The sequence below is a fragment of the Cygnus olor genome, chromosome 2 (assembly GCF_009769625.2).
Source record: "Cygnus olor isolate bCygOlo1 chromosome 2, bCygOlo1.pri.v2, whole genome shotgun sequence".
NCBI lineage: Eukaryota > Metazoa > Chordata > Aves > Anseriformes > Anatidae > Cygnus > Cygnus olor.
In genome coordinates, this window is record NC_049170.1 from 24,972,512 (window position 1) to 24,991,558 (window position 19,047).

The 19,047-nt window shown below is 38.7% G+C and overlaps 1 protein-coding gene across 4 annotated transcripts in view; it reads left to right on the forward strand.

Annotated features, from left to right (window-relative positions):
- The window catches only part of ANKIB1 (ankyrin repeat and IBR domain containing 1), a 95,401-nt gene that overhangs the window by 16,562 nt on the left and 59,792 nt on the right, over positions 1-19,047 (forward strand). For all 4 annotated transcript variants that reach the window (XM_040548823.1, XM_040548822.1, XM_040548826.1 and 1 more), the window contains exon 2: positions 13,878-14,143. In XM_040548823.1, coding sequence (XP_040404757.1) covers positions 13,956-14,143 — 188 coding nt within the window. In that variant the 5' untranslated portion in view covers positions 13,878-13,955. The remainder of the gene's footprint in view (positions 1-13,877; positions 14,144-19,047) is intronic.

Below are 19,047 nucleotides of genomic sequence, written 5' to 3' on the forward strand. Positions count from 1 at the left end.
ATAATTTCTGCAGCATTGGACATTGTGATGCAGACAATAAGAACATTCATGAATAAATCTGTATGATGAAGAATCCTCGTTTCAGGACATGGTCCATCTCTTAATTGTTGGACTAAAGACATTTCTTAGCAGATTGCTAACAAAAAAAAGCTAATTAAGCTTTTTACAACTTTTTCTGTGACATGTAGGACTGAGTGCTGTCAGGAAGATACTGAGTTGTATCAACTTCTGAGATGTTGATCCAGGAAAATGGTTTCAATTTAGTATTTAGAAGAAGGTACCTGAAACTGAGGAACACAATTCCTGCAGGTCTGCAGCATCTTTTTTACTCATTCTGGTGTTAGATCCAGAGAATCCCGCTGGAGATATCTGGGACTCTGCTGGAAGATCAGCACCATCCTGATCCTTTCTCGGTACGTAAATCTTGATCTTGGCAAGCACAGTGACAGGAGACCTTTCTGTACTCAAGGATCCTTCATTTATCAGTATCTGAGAGCTGGTTCTTTCTTCTGTGAAAAATCTTGGATTCTTTCATGTAATTCATGGGCAGTAGTTTTCTTCCAGAAATTGTTGCTGTACATCTTATCTGTTGCTGTGCTGTGTAGCCTTTTACCTTGGTCAAACATTCAATTGATTTAATACTTTTTCAGATCATTACATTTGGTCGAGATGGTATCTTCACGCTGCCCTGGGTACGTTTGAGCAGCCTTCGTGCCTGCCTTCTGCCTTCTCTTGGTTTTACAGCAACTGTAGGATGGTGTCTAAAGAGATGCCTTAATGTCCTTTAATCCGAACTCATGGAAGTTGCTGTTAAATTACTGCACTGGGGAGGAAGTGATTTTTTAAAAGACTTTGGCTGAAGGAAGAACAATTTGATTATATAGGCTGCTTAGTGAAGCATGGTATGATATAGCCGGTGTGCTAAACCAATAAAACAAAACCTTTCCTGGCTTTCTACAGTATCTACTTTCTATTGCAATAATTTAAGACGAAAACCTACTGCAAACCAGTTAGCATTAATCAATATAAATGCAGTTGGATTTATGGGTGCACAGATGCTCTTTTATTGTTATGACACATTTCTGCACAAACAGAGAGGTTTTTGTTTTCAGGAGCAATAAGAAATTGAAGCAGTGGATGCAGTAGTGAAATGTTCCAGTAGGAACAAGATGTAAGGATCTGGTAACTTGAATGTTGTGGTTTAGACTAAAAAAAAACAGGTTCTATGTCAAAGTTTTGCTGTTCAAGAAAGACTGTAACACAGTTTTGTGGGACAAATCTATCAGGACTTTTAAAAGAATGCTAAGAAAAAAGTGGGGTCTGCATTCACTAAGGTTCTCTGTGCATGTGAGCTACATGTGTGCCAGGAAGGAAGGAGAGGAAAACTCAATGTCCAACAATCCAAGCTTCAGCAGTCTTGGCTATGAGAAGAATATAGAGAAAGTGAAATTAAAATTATTTTATTTCTGCCATAGAACATCTGTTTGTTTTTTTTTTGCTTATGGCTCAAATATTTAAAATAAATACTAATTTTAAAGCACAGTGTAACATGCATTTTTCTTAAGCTTAGTTGTCAAGAGAAGTAGTAATATTAATGGTTTGTTTATGCTTCAAGGAGAGTAGTTTGAGCAACTAGTTTGCTAATTCGAAGGGCAAAGCTCACTTCTCTGCGTCACTGGGTTTGGGATGTATATTCTGGCAATGAAATTATGAAAAATAATTCACTGGAAGAAACTTGAAGTCTGTGAATAAGTGATGGTGCTTCAGTGTTCTGGACAACGCAAATGTCATAAACTGTGGAAAGAGGCAACTCTGTTCAGTTGTTTAGACAGTGTCCTGCAGTTTCTATGGCTCTAAATCATTTCAGAGGCGTAAAAACAACAGTATGCTTCAGAAAAACTGAATAATGGTAAGAGTATGCTCTGTTTGAGTTTGGACGACTTACAAAAGATGTAAAGTGTGCGTAGTTATTGTGTACATTTACACAACAGATACAGATACAAGAGTACAGTTCACAAGTAGATGACACTGTTTTGACTTGTTGTGTTCAAAAAGATGACTGAGAATCATGCTCTGGCTGAATTATAACGGAGAAATAAGCAAAAACCCTCATGACAATACTGAGTAGGGTTACGGCAGGATTACTGTCAGCTTGAGTTCCTTCCGTGCTCTCTTTTTGTTCCTGAAGGAAACCTCATTGTCCTGAGTGGAGTACTCTATTGGCAAGTCGCGTAGGCACATACTGCTTGAGAAAGTTTCAACAAAGTAGAAATCATTTTAAGAGACTTACGTGGTCTCAGTCATTTCTTAGAAATGAAAAATGCCAGAATAAGGAATGTTTTTACAGAACAACCATAATTCACCTACTCTTGTGTGCCCCTATGTCCATCAGTTTAAATGAACACCTATTTGCTTTGCCTCACTTAGCATCCATTGCAGTGGTCCATGGATGATAAAGATGTCCTAGCGTCCTTTCTCCTTTCTGTTTTTCTTTCCACCGTCCAACTCTGCAGACTATTTTCCCTTATTTCCTTCATTTTTCTTCCTCCTGGCAATCCAGCCAGGCTTGTTACTCCTGCCTCTTTTTCCACCCCTTTCTTTGGGTGCCAGCGAGAGCACAGGAGAAATGGCAGGGCTGCTCCTGTCCTCTCTGCCTAGCTTCAGCATGACTCTGGGAAGCAGTCACAGAGAAAGTTCTCCTAACCACCAAACACAGTTAGCTTTTTTATCATCCCGCTGTCTGTACAGTTACTTCATTTGGAAGCTCCAAGTAAATAGCTGCAGATCTTTTCAAGTAAAGTCGTACAGATTTTATAACTTGGCTAAAACAAAATACATTTTTTAAGACTGGTTCTTGAAAATCTTTGTAACATTAAGTCTCTGTAACTCCAATCCATTTCATGCAGTTTTGGTGACAAATGTACAACGATTTTGCACAATGAGGGACTCTGACAACTTGTATTTCTCTTTCGTCCACTCCTTGCCTTACACTGTGAAAGTCATGATAGTATTCTACTAAGAACAGCAGTCATTAGTATTGCATCAGTGTCTAGGCCAGTCACTAGGTATGTTGATTTTGTTAACAGCACAGCTGATTCAAACTCAGGGTTGTCTTTTTTTTTTTTTTTGAAAATAACTTTATTCTCTTTCTTTCTCACTGTTTTCTTTGGTTCGATATTAATCTTGAAACCAAAAATCTTTGTCGTGCAACAACGTTGTGTTTCATTGCAATTATACTCGAGTCAAGAATAATCTTCATAAATATAAACTGTAAGTGACGTGCCATAATTACATTTGTTGTCCGTAGCCTTTATATAAATGTTCAAACAATTTGTATGCAGTGGAATAAACAACCCAACATTTCAGCATAGGTTTTCTGGCAAAAGTTAAAAATACGTGTTTAATCACAGAATAGTGTAAATTAATGTTAGATTAGATCCAATACATCTTTTGCCGTTTCCTTGCCAGAGTCAGAATTTTGCCCGTGGGTATATTTTATCAGAACTGCAGCAGTTGCAAGTCTGCTAATCTGGGGGCATGCGTAAGGTGCAGGTGATGGTTCTTGTCTCTGTGGTTACCTGAGTGACGAGTTCGTGGCAGTGATGCTCGTGAGATCCTGGGAACTCGCAACCCTGGCAAACAGGATGTGTGCTTCTTGGACTCAAAATAGTTAAATAGTTCCTAAAGTTGCATCTCAGAAATGTCGTAAAACACTTCTGAAATATTGTATAGAAACTGTGTTTTGCTGTGGGAGTCTGTCTCATTTTAGACACACAATGATGTCCCAGACTCTGTGTTTAGACCTTAAATGAATGTGTTGCTTTGAAGGAGTGCTGACCAGTTAAATTACCTCTTTGTTAAAAGGAAATTGATTTGTTCATTCATCTGAAAAAAATCACGATATCTTTGGGAGATCAGCGAGGTCACATTGTCTCTTAGCTTTATAGAGAACAAAGCCAGCATGTAAGAATGCTTCCAGGAAACAATAAAAGTGTGTGCACGTTTGTTTCTAGTCCAGTAATTTTGTGAATGTTGTTTGTCATCTTCCTCCAACAGCTTAATATGCTTTCCTCACCGCCCACTTGAATAGCATAGGAAGAAATACTTCTTTAATGCAGGGTGTGTTTTAAAAAGTTTCATCCCGTAGATCTTTATGAAATAATTGTAACGCACCAAGTAAGAGATGTGCTCTGTCACTCTGTCATGTTACTTATGTGACAACAGGGAACTTCTCATGCCTTGCATATTCCTTGAAATGCTGCATAATATTCTTTTCAGTGCTTTCAGTTACTGGGGTAATAAGAATAGACAAATTAAGGTAAGGGTTGGTTAGGTTATTCAAAACTTGTGAGCTGCAGACTATCAGCAGCCTACAGACCAAATGCTGGATCTAAGTTACGAGTCCGGAGTCAGCGGTAGGATTCTGTGATTATTGCTTTACTCAAACAACTTAAAATACAGGATGGTATTTTGGGAGTCTCTACATTGAAAATCTAGTTTTACTTGTTTGCTCACCTTTTTAACTTTTTACTTTATTAAAGTGATTTATCGCTGTTCATAAAAGCAGTAATTTGGGGGTTGAAATGCACTGACTTCAGATATTTATTATTCCTGCATAATGCAACTGTGTGTTTTTAGAAAGTGGTGGAACAATGCCAACTATGTACAGCCTGATTGCAGTTGACTTACCTCATATATTAACTATTCTTACTTTTTGAGATCCACCATCCAGGCCTGTTGCCGATTTACGAGATACAGCTGCAGCACGACCCTCCCAGCTGATGCTCTTAACTATGAGAAAGCTTCATCGAACTGAGAGGTTTGTGCTTCAGGAACATGTTAAGGTTTTTCAATGTATGAGATTTTTTTCAGATTTTGCTGTGGATGATTCTGATCCTGAGCAGCCCTGTGTTGCCAGGCTCTTTATTTTTGCTCTCTGTAGATGTGCCTGGACGTTTTATGCCAAAAAGTTTGGATTTCAATTGTATCAGTTTAATGCCACTGAAAACTGTGTTAACATTAAAGCTTTTAGCTGGGCGGTTTATCACAAAGGCTCTCCAGAGGGTTCTCTTTAGGTTACAGTGCAATTTCAAACCTGTTCACCTGAATCTTAACAAGGCTTTTAAATTGTGTTAAGCTGAGCAAGCATACTTGAAAAATACATCCTGAACTCCATCAAGGCAGGGTCAAGGCACATTGCACCCCATTTAGGCTGGTTAATCAAGTTCCCTGTGGGTTTTTTTATAGCCAATTTTGTGTTGCTGTCTTCATTCCTGCTCCTTTTCGTGGCACAATTGACCAGAACTGGTTTTCTTTATCCTCAGTTTTTCTAAGCAGGTCAGTCTGATAGGAATCCACGCGTTTCTTTGGGCTTTTTGCTGCTGACAATGCCACCGTGTCCATTCCACCCGTCCATTCCTCTGTAAACCTTTACCTTGTCACTCTCAGCGGCCGTTTTACCCTGTACTTTTTGTCTGTTGGAGGTGACAGACATTCATCTCTAACTGAACCGAGCTGGGTCGTTGCTTACCTTACAGTTAAATAAAATGTATTTGAGTCCTTTTTGCAAATCCCAGCTGGCGCAGCAGCCACAGCGTATGTGATTAAGGAGAAATGCAGCAGCAAAGCATTACACAGGATGGGGTTCTCGTGCTGCCAATGTGAAAGAAATGGCACTGCTAAAGGAAGCTGCCAGTCTCCGGTTCTTATTCTTCAGTTTATCACCGATGCTGACTGTTGGGTGACTCACAGCTGCCCGTGCTTCTTTACACAGGAGGCTGGGTGATATTTGTTCACTTTGGCATCTAGTGCTTGGGTCCAGTGCTTGATGCAAAAGTGGTGTTACCTGCACTGACCTGTGGCAGAGAAGTCACTTCTGTAGACATTTATGCAGCTAACAGTATTTTACGTGCTGTGGCAGACGTGTTTTCGGATATTTTAGTAGGTTGGGCAGTCTGTAGTGAGTTTTTCATACTAAAATAAAGTGTGCTCGAGATTACAATGCCACAGCTATCAAGCATGTCTGCATGCAGCTTGTCTTGCTCTTGAAAAAAAAAAAGTCAAACCTTTCTTGCTGTGCTTCTTCACCTTCTGATGCAGATAGAGGAGGTCTTGGAGCAGTAGTGTCAGTATTATTTGAGAAGCAGGTATTTTATATTATGTAAGGTTTGGTTAGTCTGTTTAATCTGAGGAGTGAAAAGCTAGCCTGAAAAGAGTTCTGCTGTATTTTGAGACTGGAGCCTGAAAAGGCCATAAAGGAGAAAATATCTCTTGTATCAGTAACTAAAGCTACAGCAAATTAAATCAGATTAAGGCCTTGACAGAATGTTGCACTGGGAACGACTCCAAAATTTTATCTGGACTTCAGAGAACTTTGCAGATTTTATTGTTGTTTTTTAAATAACTTTCTAAAGACATAGTGCCCTGAAATAAATATGAAATAATCTGCAATTACACGTTAGACTATTGCGTACTTCAGTGCACAGTTATAGAATGGTAAGTCTTTTGTTCCATTATCCTGAATTGCTGCTCCCTTAAAAAAAAAAAAAAAAAAGAAAAGGTTGTATAGAAACAGCTGCACGTTTTAAGTTATGCCACTAGATTGTTGTTTTTATTTTTATTTTTTTATCATAAACTGATAACTGCTTCTAGTCTGCTGCATCTGTCCCTATGGCATCACTCTCAGTGTATCAAGGCAGAGGAAACCAGAGCCATGCTTAAAAGTCTGTTTTCTCTGCAAACTGGAGTTGGAGGCAGGCAAAAGAAGTGTGTAAGAAAGGAAATCTTCCACCTGGATCAAAGTCTTTGTGCCTGAGTCAGTAAGCCAAAGTCTCAAATTACTGAGTTTAGCAATAGCTTTAAGCCTTCTAGTTGTGGGCACGTTAGCCAGCAGAAGATTGTAACATGAGTTGGTAGACTCTCTATCCTACAAACGTATAATGAGGAAATAATTCCTTCACAACCCTGCACTATATTTTATTCAAGTAAATTCTCAACATTAATGCCACTTTTCAACCTTAGTGTTTGAAACAAAAAGAATGTATATTGGTTATTTTTCTACTAAGGCTACCCAATGCTATATTTGTAGATAATTCTCTACATTGGTATTTTAGGTTCATTTTTTGGTCTATAATTGGACATGTAAAACATAACACTGAATTTGACAATGTCAAGCTCCATTCAGAAGGCTTAAAGTGGATGAGATGCTTTCATTATTTCATGGTGATGACTTCAGATCTTTTGGCACAAACCTTAGAATATATCTTATTTCAATTTAAAAAATGACAACAATAACAAAACAAACAAAAGCAGTTAAAAAAAACCACCACCACAACAACAAGAAAGTAAGTTGTATTAGCTTAAAAAGATTCAAAAAACTACCCCTTTTCCATAACTTGATTCTCAGGCTTTGCTAGCACACTTGTTACTTAATTGTGCAGAAATATTCCTCCAGAAGCAGATGTCCAGCAAGAGAAATTTTTGCTTAGTAATTCAAGTTTGGTAAATCTTACATCTTTACTGGAAACTAGTAAAAATCAGCTTTAACCTAACATTTTCTACTATATCTTAATTATAGACATATCTGCCAGCTATACTAAAGTAAGTATCCATGTTTGCATGCTTTTTTTTAATTCTGTCCTCTTGATAAAGTGAATGTATTTTGGTACTGTTGTTCTCTTTACTTCTTGGACAGAGGATAGGGCCAGGAATGAGTAGAAGAAATCAACAGGGCTTTTTCTTGTTTGAGAGGACTTAGTATTCTGAGAATTATAACATAACTTTTGACTTGCTTCATTCGTGTTAGTCCATCCCAGTAGTGAAGATTGTAATTCATCATGGCGCAACATTCCTAAATGTACCAGGTTAGTAGGCTTTTTTCCTAAAACATGAAGCTGCGCGTGATTCCCTTCTGCAATTAATTATGATTTGTAATGCAGGACAGACTCTGCAGTAAATATTTTATAAACTCACCTTATAAAAATGAACTGTTTAACTGCAGTATCCAAAGCAAATAAAATAGTTACCTTTTGAGCTAACTGTGCTTAGAACAGAAGATGCATGTAGAATGCAGTAAAATATTTTATATTTTCAACAAAAGCAAGGTACTTCTGGAAAAAAGGTTGTTTTGATATCTTTTTTCTTTCTCCTTTTTGTGTAGGCAATTTGTTAGCAGTTGTCATTGCAAGGGTATAAAAACCACATTATATACCAATATCAAAACTTCATTTTGATAGTATGAAGATATAATTGTTAGAGGCTATGCAATGTCTTTCTTCTTTCAGCTTGGCTTACTATTGATTCCACAATAATTTTCTTATAGTTTACATGCAAAAATACTTTTTTTAAGTAAGAAATACTCTTTTTTCAGCCAACAAATGGTATTCAAACTTTTTAGAATTAAGAAGTGTTACACTGCAAAGTAACAGTTGCAAATGATGATTGGTTCTATTGATGATCTTTCCTCATCATATAGATAAAAGATTTTTTTTTTGTGCAAGAAATATATAACGTTTTCTTTAGATTTACTGAGCAGTACTGTAGTACTCCCTTTCCTTTTCCTATCCCCCAAGATAGGAAATGGCTGCTGTACGATCACATGCTAGTGCTACATTCAGCGAGAAATTTTGCTTCAGTATTAAAGCAATTCAAATGTAAATTTAGGGAGGTATGTCATCTCATGAAAGACTCGTGCTGAATACATGATTCCAAAATGAGTGTTAGAAATAGGAGGCTTCAAAAATAGTTGTCTGGTCCCTCTTGTATGATATTTTACCATTTGTTACAAATTTCTAGCAAGCGCCGTGGCACTACTTCAAGGGAGGACTATTTCTAAAATCCTTTTAAGCCATTACAGTCATCCTTCTTCAAACTCACGTCTATGATGATACCCATGAAAAAATCAATAGCAATTGGGCAGCTGGTGCGACTACTCTCAAAATCTCATTTGTACCTTGATATACCCAAGTCTTTCGGTATTCACTCTTTTTTCATCTTGTGCTTCGTCTTCAGGCTCCTGTGGGAGTATCCATCTCTTTGTTAAATATTTATAGAGCTGTGATATCAAAGTGCTGCTTTTAGCGGTGTTGCTAATAAGTCCATAGAAGTTTTACTGCTTGTTGCCAAAGCAGAGAAGTGTGATGCTCCTGACGGAGTTTATGGGAATCTTTCCTTTGACTTTAAGGCGGTTTGTGCAAACAGTATTTTGGCTTTATGATTAACCTGGAACTTTTATTGGGGAATGGTAGAGTAGTAAAGACAGTTGCTAAGTTTGAATGAGTGTGATTGTTGATGTTTGAAATTCTGAAATAGTAGGGGGATACTAAGTGCTGTGTTTGCTAACTGTTTTTCCTGTATTCTTTGGTATAAAAGGTCATAGTGATATTTGTTGTTGTAATAAATATGAGGTTACAATAATGGCTATGATACAGCCGTTTTGTTGTCACAGAACTTGAAAATTTGCAAACAGGTCTGCCTACCAAACAAATATGTCGTCTTTGTCTTGTAAAATTCTCTTCGAGTCCCATTTTATTCAGATGAAATATTTGAAGACTGCCATTTTCCTGTTGTCCTTTTTTGTTATTTTGCAATGTTTTTATAACACATCACATTAAGAAAATAGCCTAAAAGTTTATGTAAGCACCAAAGCAAGAACGGTGACACTGACAGCAGACTCCAGCAATAGCAGCCTGGCAGCTGCTGAGGCAGCGTCAGCCACCCCAGTATTCAGCCCATGGGAGCCTCCAAGTCCCTGAGGCTGTGGCCTGGCTGGACCTTCCAGGCCCCCCTTCTCTTTCTCTTTAAGGAGGAAATGTATGTGTCATATGCCCGTCGCCTTCAGATGCATGAAATGGAGGGTTGAAAGAGCAAACCAAGTCTCCTCTCTGATGAATCACTGCCTGGTTCCAGCACTGGCCTTGTTAGCTCACTGTCCTCCGAGAGCACCTAATGGATGCGAAGCCCTTAATGGAATGGAAAAAAAAAAACAAGAAAAAAAAAAAAAACGCAAAGAAGGCAGCCTGGGCCCCTCTCAGCCATTGTCAGATCCAGAGGTTTGTTGCAACAGCTCACATTTTGTCCTTTTTCTCCTTCAGCTGAAGTAGGCTTCTTTAGTCTCTGGTAGACCTGTCAGACGACACAACCAGCAGACATCGGATGTTTTAACAGCAGGACAGTCGGCAGCCACAGCAGCTTGAGGGAGGCAGCAGCTGTCGGGTCTTGGTTTCTTCTGGACTTCCCAAGGTGCTGGGAGCCCACTGTTAGGGCAATGTGCAGAGGCAGCTTCACCCGTCTTTCTGCATTTCTCCTGGCACGGGCAATGGCTAATCCAGAAAAGAAAACTGCAGTGTGACCCACCAAATTACTGAGGCATAAAAGGCTAAGAGTGAGAAAGATGAATCGCCTTATGGATGCTGTATGAAGGTGAAAGGCGTTAGCACAATTTATAGCATCCTGTATTTTAAATAGGAAATTGTTTCCTAGATTAGTTTTGACCCCGTCACTTCTCTCCTTGCTTTCTTCCAGAGATTGGTTTCTTGCTATCACATCAAATACAAGTTGTTTGCCTTCACCTGAAGTGCTTTCCTGGACTATCCCCATTCTATCATCGTTCATTTCCTTTTGATAATGTGATGATTATAGTTCAATTAGCCATTTGCTAAATTTTCAATACCTCTGTGCTGATTCTTAGTTATAGGAGAAGTTGCACTTGCGTCTGTTCAAAGCCACATCATTGCTCTGCTTTATAATCCTACTTAAAATTCTCCCTTTCCTTTGACTCTGAGAATCTAAAGATTTGGAGAATGTTATGTAGAGCAGTATTTTACTGTTTTTCTTCATTCACCTTGCTGTATCATGTCTGTATCGTATATAGCCCTTTGTTGTACACATAGGCTGTATGTAGGGTTTTTTTTTTAGGGAAGCAGATGTCACTGTTTTGCAGTACATGCTGCATGTTCCTAAAACTCCCAGATGTTATGCTAATGTACATAATATTTTGGGCAATGCGCTTACTTCTTTTATTATTCATTCCTGAACACTGTGCTACCATCTAATATATCCATACTCCATCAAAAAATAAATAGGTCATTCAGCGTGCAGTGGAACTAATGAAATTTACAGGTTCTGCACTGCACAAACTTGAGCTCTTAATTTCTCTAGAGCCACCCTCCACAGACCCTCAGCTCTCCCATGCGTTCACAGACCTCTGCCTAAATACATAGAATTCTGCTTCAACTTCTCAGCAGAATCACCCTGCCCCATCTTCTCAGGTTCCCCGAGGGCACCATCTGATCTCCTTAGACTCCTAGCACCCCCTCTCAGCCATCGCCAGGTTTGTTTAATGTGTGGGGCAGGAGGTGTGCTGCAGCTGACGCAAGCTAGCCATGTGCTAATTGCCAGAAATAAGTGCGCGGCAATTGATGCTCTTACCTTCTAATTTCAGACAATGGGAGAAGTTTTTGTGCTTTTTTGGTCATTGAGGGCACTAGTGGGATCTGCATTATTGATTTTCATGAAGATTTGAGTAATGTGATATCTTTCAGGCATTTGTTCTTGTCTAATTTTGTTTATGGCCTCAAGAGCTATTGGTGGTGGATAGGGGATTAATGGATAATACAATAGTGTAACCTTTTCTTATAACAAACTTGACTGCTTGACTGAAAGTCATTCTTTCAAGTTATTTTTGAGATCCCAGCTGCTGAAGGTATTAGACATTATTTATTTTGTTTTATGTAGAGAGAAATATGAACTGCTGGTTTATTGAAAAGGGTAAAGATGTTTTCATGGTTTTGCACGCTATTTCATTAAAGCCTACAACTACTGAATATTTGCACTAATGCAGCTATTGGTATGTCTGGAAGCACATTAATCTAAAGCACTGAAGGCTGTGACGTGGTAGTGTGAACACGCAGGAGCCTTCTTAAAGAGTATGAACATAGTATCAGGGCATGCTTATATCTTAAAATACAGGGACAACAAAAAGACACAAAATGCTGCAGAATTCAAGAATCTGGGCTTTGGTTTGTGTTTATAACAGGGTGTGCATCTGCTTTTGGGGTACCTACTTCTCTGTTATTATGAGAAGCGTGCAGCTGATTAACGCAGTTGCTTGACTCTGGCAGGGGAGGACAGAGGCGCTGCGCTCAGCGTGCTGAGTTAGCTGGTTTAGCAGATCTCTCGTCCCACAGTGGCATCAAGCAGTAGGACATAACTCCAAAATAAGGATTGCTTCGCCGCAGTTTTGAAGGAAAAGGGGATGAAAGTGGAGGCCGCCAAGGGCACTGTGCTCCTTCTAGAGTGGCTCAAACTGAGGGATGTGCACTGGTGATATCAGGATGAAAAGTTTTCCCTCCTCTTCACCAAATGACCTGTGACTGGGGCTGCAGAGAGGGGATGGCGCAGGGTCCAGCCAGCAGCATCCCATGCAGAATGGGGCCTAAGCAAAGCTGTAGGAAGACTGGGATGAAAAGTAAAAGTGTGCAAGCATGCTCAGTCCTGCACGTTGTTACTCTTGCAATTAATGTAACTTGTAAGTTCACAGTAAGTCGAAGCAGCTCATGAAAGGATTGCTCTGTGGGAACAAAAGTGCATTGCAGCTGTTCCCCAGAGTTTCCCCAAATCTTTTTCGTGTGGATTATATATACATCCTGATTCTCTGAGACTTTCTGCAACAGCAGACTCCTTGCATTCCTCTATTTGTTATGTCTACAAGGTGGTCTGGGCACCAGTAACTGTGCTGGAGAGCAAATAGGGAAGTCTGAGATGGTCCCAACCAGCAGAACATAAGGTACTGGGCACATAGAGGCTCCTGCCCTGCCTGATTGTAGGTACCAAACACAATCAATTTCAGTTTCCTAACCTGCTGCGCCTGGCATATTTGGATCCCAGAGAGCGTGTTGTGGGGGGAAGGATCTGGCATGGAGCAGTGTGCATGGGGTGACTCGTGCACAAAAGAGACCTCCTGGAAGGTTCACTGTGCTACCAGCTGCAGCCTGGTGCTGAGTCCCCCTTCTGTCCCTCTGACACAAAACACAGTGTGCTCTTTCAGACTGCACAACCTGGTAAGCCTCTGCTGTCCCATCTCATGAGCTGAGCTGAGCTGGGATGCTCTGGCTGCCCAGGCTTCCTATAACTCTATCTGCTGGTCCCCTACATCAGATAAAGGTGAGAGGCAGGGGAACGGGGCAGCTGGCAGTTCTCTGAAGTTCTTGTAAGGTGCAGTTGGCTAGTGCCATTATAATGCCTGGTGTTGTATGGACCCTTCCACTGTTGGTCTGTAAGTGTCATTTTTCAAATGGGGTTAACATTTTTAAGAATCTGCTTAGCAGTACTGTTAAGATGGGGCCTTAATGATTTTATGATAATAAATCCTGTGCTTGTGTGTATTGGTCTTGCTGGCGCAAAAACCTGCCGCTTACACCCACCAACATGTGCATAGGTACTTCAAGCACATTTTTACTTGATGTTCTTTAAGTAACAGTTAACTCAGGTCTGATTTCGTGCATACTTTTGAAGAATTTTACCTCCTAGTTTAAGGATTTGACTTTGTTTCTGCTATGATTTGAAATCTCTTCTAATCTCTAATTGACTTTTCTTCCATGGAAATTCATCCTTGTCTGCTAATACAGATGGATATTGACCATCTTTTTATTTTCTGTATGTTTGAAGAGTCTATGTAGTTAAAATATTTAATAGGGAAATAATCCGTGAAGAATTGGGAATTTGTGTATGTCTACCTATAAGGACTTCATCAATTAATGAGCAGAATTTACAGGCCCTAAGTAATCTTCGTGTGCACGCTTACAGTGCTGTAGTTTCAGGTGAATTCATCTAGCAAAGGGTGCTTTACAGAATAACTGAAATACTGTTTGTCTTTTTAGGCTGTGAAGCATGTTACAGAACCTCGCAAGTGGATGAAGGGGAAAGGAAAAAGTGCCATTGATAGCTAGAATAGCAACATGGGAAATACAACTACCAAATTCCGCAAAGCTCTTATAAATGGAGATGAAAATCTGGCCTGCCAAATATATGAGAGCAACCCTCAACTAAAAGAAACTCTTGACCCAAATACTTCTTATGGAGAAACTTACCAGCACAATACTCCACTACATTATGCTGCTAGGCATGGAATGAACCGTATCCTGGGGTGAGTATAATTCAGTGTTTTATTTTTGTATTAAAAACTGATCTAAGAAATACAAGAGATTTAGCCGAGTTATAAATATCTTACGTGTGTGTATATATATGTACGTATGTATGTGTGTTGCAAACAGAATTTGTAACATTTTCAAGTAGTAATAGAAAACATGCAAATTAGTCTATAATCCCAGGCTGCTATAACAGGTGTTAATTTTATTTTTGGTGTATTTGTTCCTTCTTCATTAATCTTGGACAGTTTTAGTTTGCTTCCTGAAGACCACAGTTGTTGGTGTTTTTTCAAAAAATAATGACTATTCCACCGTTCTTGATGTGTTTTCCTGTTTTAAAATGATCTGTTTGTATCATACCTGATTGATACCGTACTGATTGGATAGACTTCCAGATGGGACAGTATGTTTATTCTTGTGTTAAAGAATAAACAGGCAGCTTTTATTCTTCCATTTTGGATAATAGCAGCAAACATGAATATCAAGATAATGAATAAATTTATTACTGCTGCAGTTCACACATACAGCAATCCCTAATGTTAGCTACTTCCACTCTTCTGTATTTTTGCCAGTGCTCTAAGATCAATTAAAGATTAACATCAAAGAGTTAGACATCTTATCCATGTCCAGAGATCACAGGTACAAGCTGTTCCGGTCTAGTGTTTCATGAATCTAATTCCAAGTAGACATTGCTAAACCTCTTCTTCAGTAGGTAATGAGTTAGAGAGAATTTCATAAATAGTCTCTTATTTATATTAGGAAATAGAATATAAATATATACTGAACTGTACTACTGTCAATATTCTTTTTATTTCTGTGTTTATATCTACTACTGGGCCTGTGGTATTCAAGTTTGTGTTGTCTCTCATATGCTGAGGAACTCGACTAGCCACTAACCAGGCCTGACACCATATTATTTTCCTCAGTGTTTTAGATTCATCTAATAATTTGTTATACTTTATAACTTCTCATCTGCCTTGATTTTTTGCTACGTTTTTCTCTTCTTCCCCGTTTAACTGATGTTTTTGTTTCACCACTAAATCATTTTTTTTTATTTCCTAACATGCCAAAATGTTCCTTTTCCCCCAGTTTTTTAAATAAACCTGGTTTAAAATAGCATTCAGATTTTATTTACATTTTCTGTGATTTTTTTTCTTTGCAATTTACAGGTTGTTTCTCTCAGTTTAAGAAAATACAGTCTCTTTGAAAGGAAACATGAAATTGCTTGCATAAATGGAAAGAAATGGAGTCATAATTACTGTCTGCTGAGCAGTCCATTAGTTAATTCATATTTCGCCATTATGATGAGATCTAGAATAACTGCTTTGCATTAAAAATAATTAGTAATTTAGAAATGACATTTACTACTAGCTACACGGGACCTTTAGAATCTAAGTCTCACAGGACAATGCAGTTTTATTTTGTGCATGTTACAAACAAATAATCAAAAGAATCATTCCTTTTTCTAGTTTGTGACCATGATTTGCAAAATGTTTTTTGCTAGTAAATGGTGAAAGTACCTGTATTTGCTAGAATCTGCTAATGAAAACCTGGACTTTTGGAATTGTCACTTTTGCTGAGTAATTTGTTGATTTTTTTTTTTACCGCTTTTCATCTGTCTTTGTAATGGCTTTGTTCAAAACCCATTAGTGATGCGTACTAGAGAACAATTTTGCCTTTCTATCTGAAAGAAATAGTAAGGGTGAATAAATATCATACTTATACTGTACCTGTTTGCAAAGTTGATAGTAGAAAGGGCACAAGTGATTCCCAGTTAAGCCTCCTCCCTTTGATACAGAAAGTCCTGGATATGGTAGAGATTAAATAAATTGAATATTGAAATGAATGTTTTGATTTACAGATGAGGTACAGTATCTAAAAATAATTAAACTTTAATCTGTATGTGTTTTGAGAGAGATTTGCAATTATGGGATGCCCATAATACTGTAATGTTGTATATATATTTCTTTACAGAATGTTTTAAGTATTTGGGAACCTGTAGCGACAGTGACTTGTAGTTCAAACTCTAGACAGTATTTTGTGTACCATACCGTTCAGTTTTTCTTCACAGGCTGATATTTGTATTATTGTAGGTAGATATGAACAAACATGTCCACATTCATTAGATGAAAATTTCTCAAAATAGAGTAATGTGATGCAGTTGTCAGTACACCTTTTGAATAACACAATATATTAAGAGAGATGTTCTGGGATGCTCAGCAATAACCTGACAGGGCTGTTGCCCAATACTAAAATAAAGGGACAAAATCCCTGTTGTATGGCTAGTGGTGACTACCCAAAGACTCAGTGAAAGCACAGGCACTGAGTCTGCAATGAAAGGGAGCTGAGGACAACCTGGTATAGTCATCTCGGAGGAGAAGACAAAGAAACTGGAGAAGATGTTAAAGGGTCATGAAGCAAAACTCCTGACCTGATCAAACCTTATATAATCCATCATGAACTCTCTAGGCAGAAACTTACGCAGACAAAAATTTCTCAACCATTTTGAACCACGTAGTTGTTTTACACCAGGTCAGCAATCTGAGTCATCCGGCTGTTGTGCTTTTCATCCAGCTTTTGCAGTCCAGAAACTGTATTTAGTGTATAATCAAACTGTAGCCTCACACATATTGATATAACTTTGAAAATTTGCCATCAATTTCTTTTCTCTTTCCAAGATTCAGCAAGAATGTATTAAAATACTCAGACTGTATCTATGATAATTTCTCATGAGTATCACAGAAAGCTTTGATATATTAGAAATGTTGAAATAAAAGATGGAAAATATTAAGGCATTCAGTTAATATGTAACTTTTGTCCAGTCTGCAGCCTGATATAATGTTTACCTCACAGATCACTTTGTTTTACCAAGCTTTTAATGTTTAAAAACCAAAATCTGCTGCTCGTGGCTAATTAGCACGAACGAGAACGTTCGAAGTACTGCTTGAAGTTGCCAGAAGCTCTGTAGTTCAGCAGTTCCCAGTGGCTGAGAGCTGTCTCACTTTCTCCGCCCAGTCAGGATGTGTAAACAGGTGGCTGGTCCATGTATTTGGCCATGCCCTGTGCCTGATCATTGCTGTCTGTCCTGACTTTAGATGTATATTTTTCCCACTTCTGGACCTTTCAACCTGCTCACCTAGAGAGCAGAACAGAACGAGGGCCAACAGTTGCCACTTGTGGTCGTGTGCATGCTGAGTGTTTCTGTCCATGTGGACCGCCATGTACCATATTGCACATGTAAGGTTGTGTGTGTGCTTCCTGGGGGTATATACTCAGCCTCTCCACTGGCTGGACCCAGGGACGTGGAGCCACAGCGCCTTGCCTCTCTTGAGCTGCCAGAAAATCTCTCCAGACAAAAAAAAAGGTTGCTTTCCGTTTTGGAAGCAAAGAACTAAAAGTTTCAAGTTTACTTTCTTGGACTATATTGTATATGTCATGGGAACAATTCAAGTATCATTTACTAAGTGATTTTCTGTTACAGTCTGTGGACATCATCTGTTGGTACTTGAATTCAGCATTGACTTTCAGAGAAGTTTGCCTTGGCTGTTAATAGATCTGGATGAGAAATGTCATCTGTGTTACAAAATTGTATTGATCTCACTATTCAGGTTGTGTTCATTGCAAGCTAATAAACAGGTAGTCTTCCGTGAATGATAGGTAAGACTTGGGGAAGTAAAATAAAAGGTTACATAACCATCAGAAACGTCAAGAAGTAATAAAAGATGCGTAATACTCAGATTGATTTTGAGAGCTTTGTCCGACAGACAAATTGATCCTATTCTACATTAACATTTATCACAATCCCCTATTAATGAAAGTCTTGACAGAAGATTCCTGTTCGAGAGGATAGTTTAAATTTCATTTAGTAAATAGGTATAAAAATATTACAGAGCAAGAGCACACGGGATTTATTTTCTTGAGAAAATTCAGTCTTTGGATGATCAAGTACCTCAGATGCTCTCAGGCTTTTTTCCCCCAATCCCAAGGTACATTTGGGATCACCTGACTGCTCAGCTTCAAAGAACTGTTATCAATTTGGAAAGGTATCCACCAGTGTCTGGCATGATGAACCACTCCTGAAATAAGACATCAGCATAGGTTTTTCCAGGGGATGGCTGAGACAGATGCCTAGAAATCATGAGGAAACTACTCATGGTTGAAAGGAAAAACCTTCTTAGACAACCTGTAATTCTGCAAGGTATGTTGTGGCGTGACTTTCAGTGTTGTAGTTTTACTCGGAAGCTTTTTGAATCCATGACAGACTTTTTTCAACATATGCTTCATACTGCTACATCTGAGCACTTTGTGAGTATCCAAGCCCAAAGTGGCTTGTTTGTAGCAGTTACTGCTGGTCCTGGGCTGAAGATGGAGGGGAGAAAAGGTGGCAGAAACATGAGGCTGTGGGGGGACAGAAAGGGCTTGTGAAGCTGATTTTTTCTAGAACAGCAAAAGTAAAGATTTCCCGTTACAAAAGAGTGTGGAAATTGGGGTGAGTCCTGAAACTGGAAAAAAGTCACTTTTTTTTAACACTCTTGACGTCTGCCTAAGAGTGATAATGGTAAAGGAACTCTTACATTTAATGCTTAACTAAACAAGCCGGAGAGAAACATTGGTAGATGTGTCCAGGACCTGGCTATAGGAAGTATTTCTTGTTTCATTGCTAGGATTTGGGAAGTATTTTTCACTGTAGTAGAATTAGAGCAGATCAAATAGCAGTGGATTCTCAGCTGCAATTTCCTGATATGTTAAATAAATGTGCAGCTTTGGGTATTTCAGGTCAATGCATGCTACAGCCTTGTCTTAACTAATCGAGCTTTTATAGCTACTTAAGAGATTTCAATAAGGATTGTTCTAGGCAATTATAATGTCATCAGAGAAAGTCTGTTGAGACCACGAATATGCT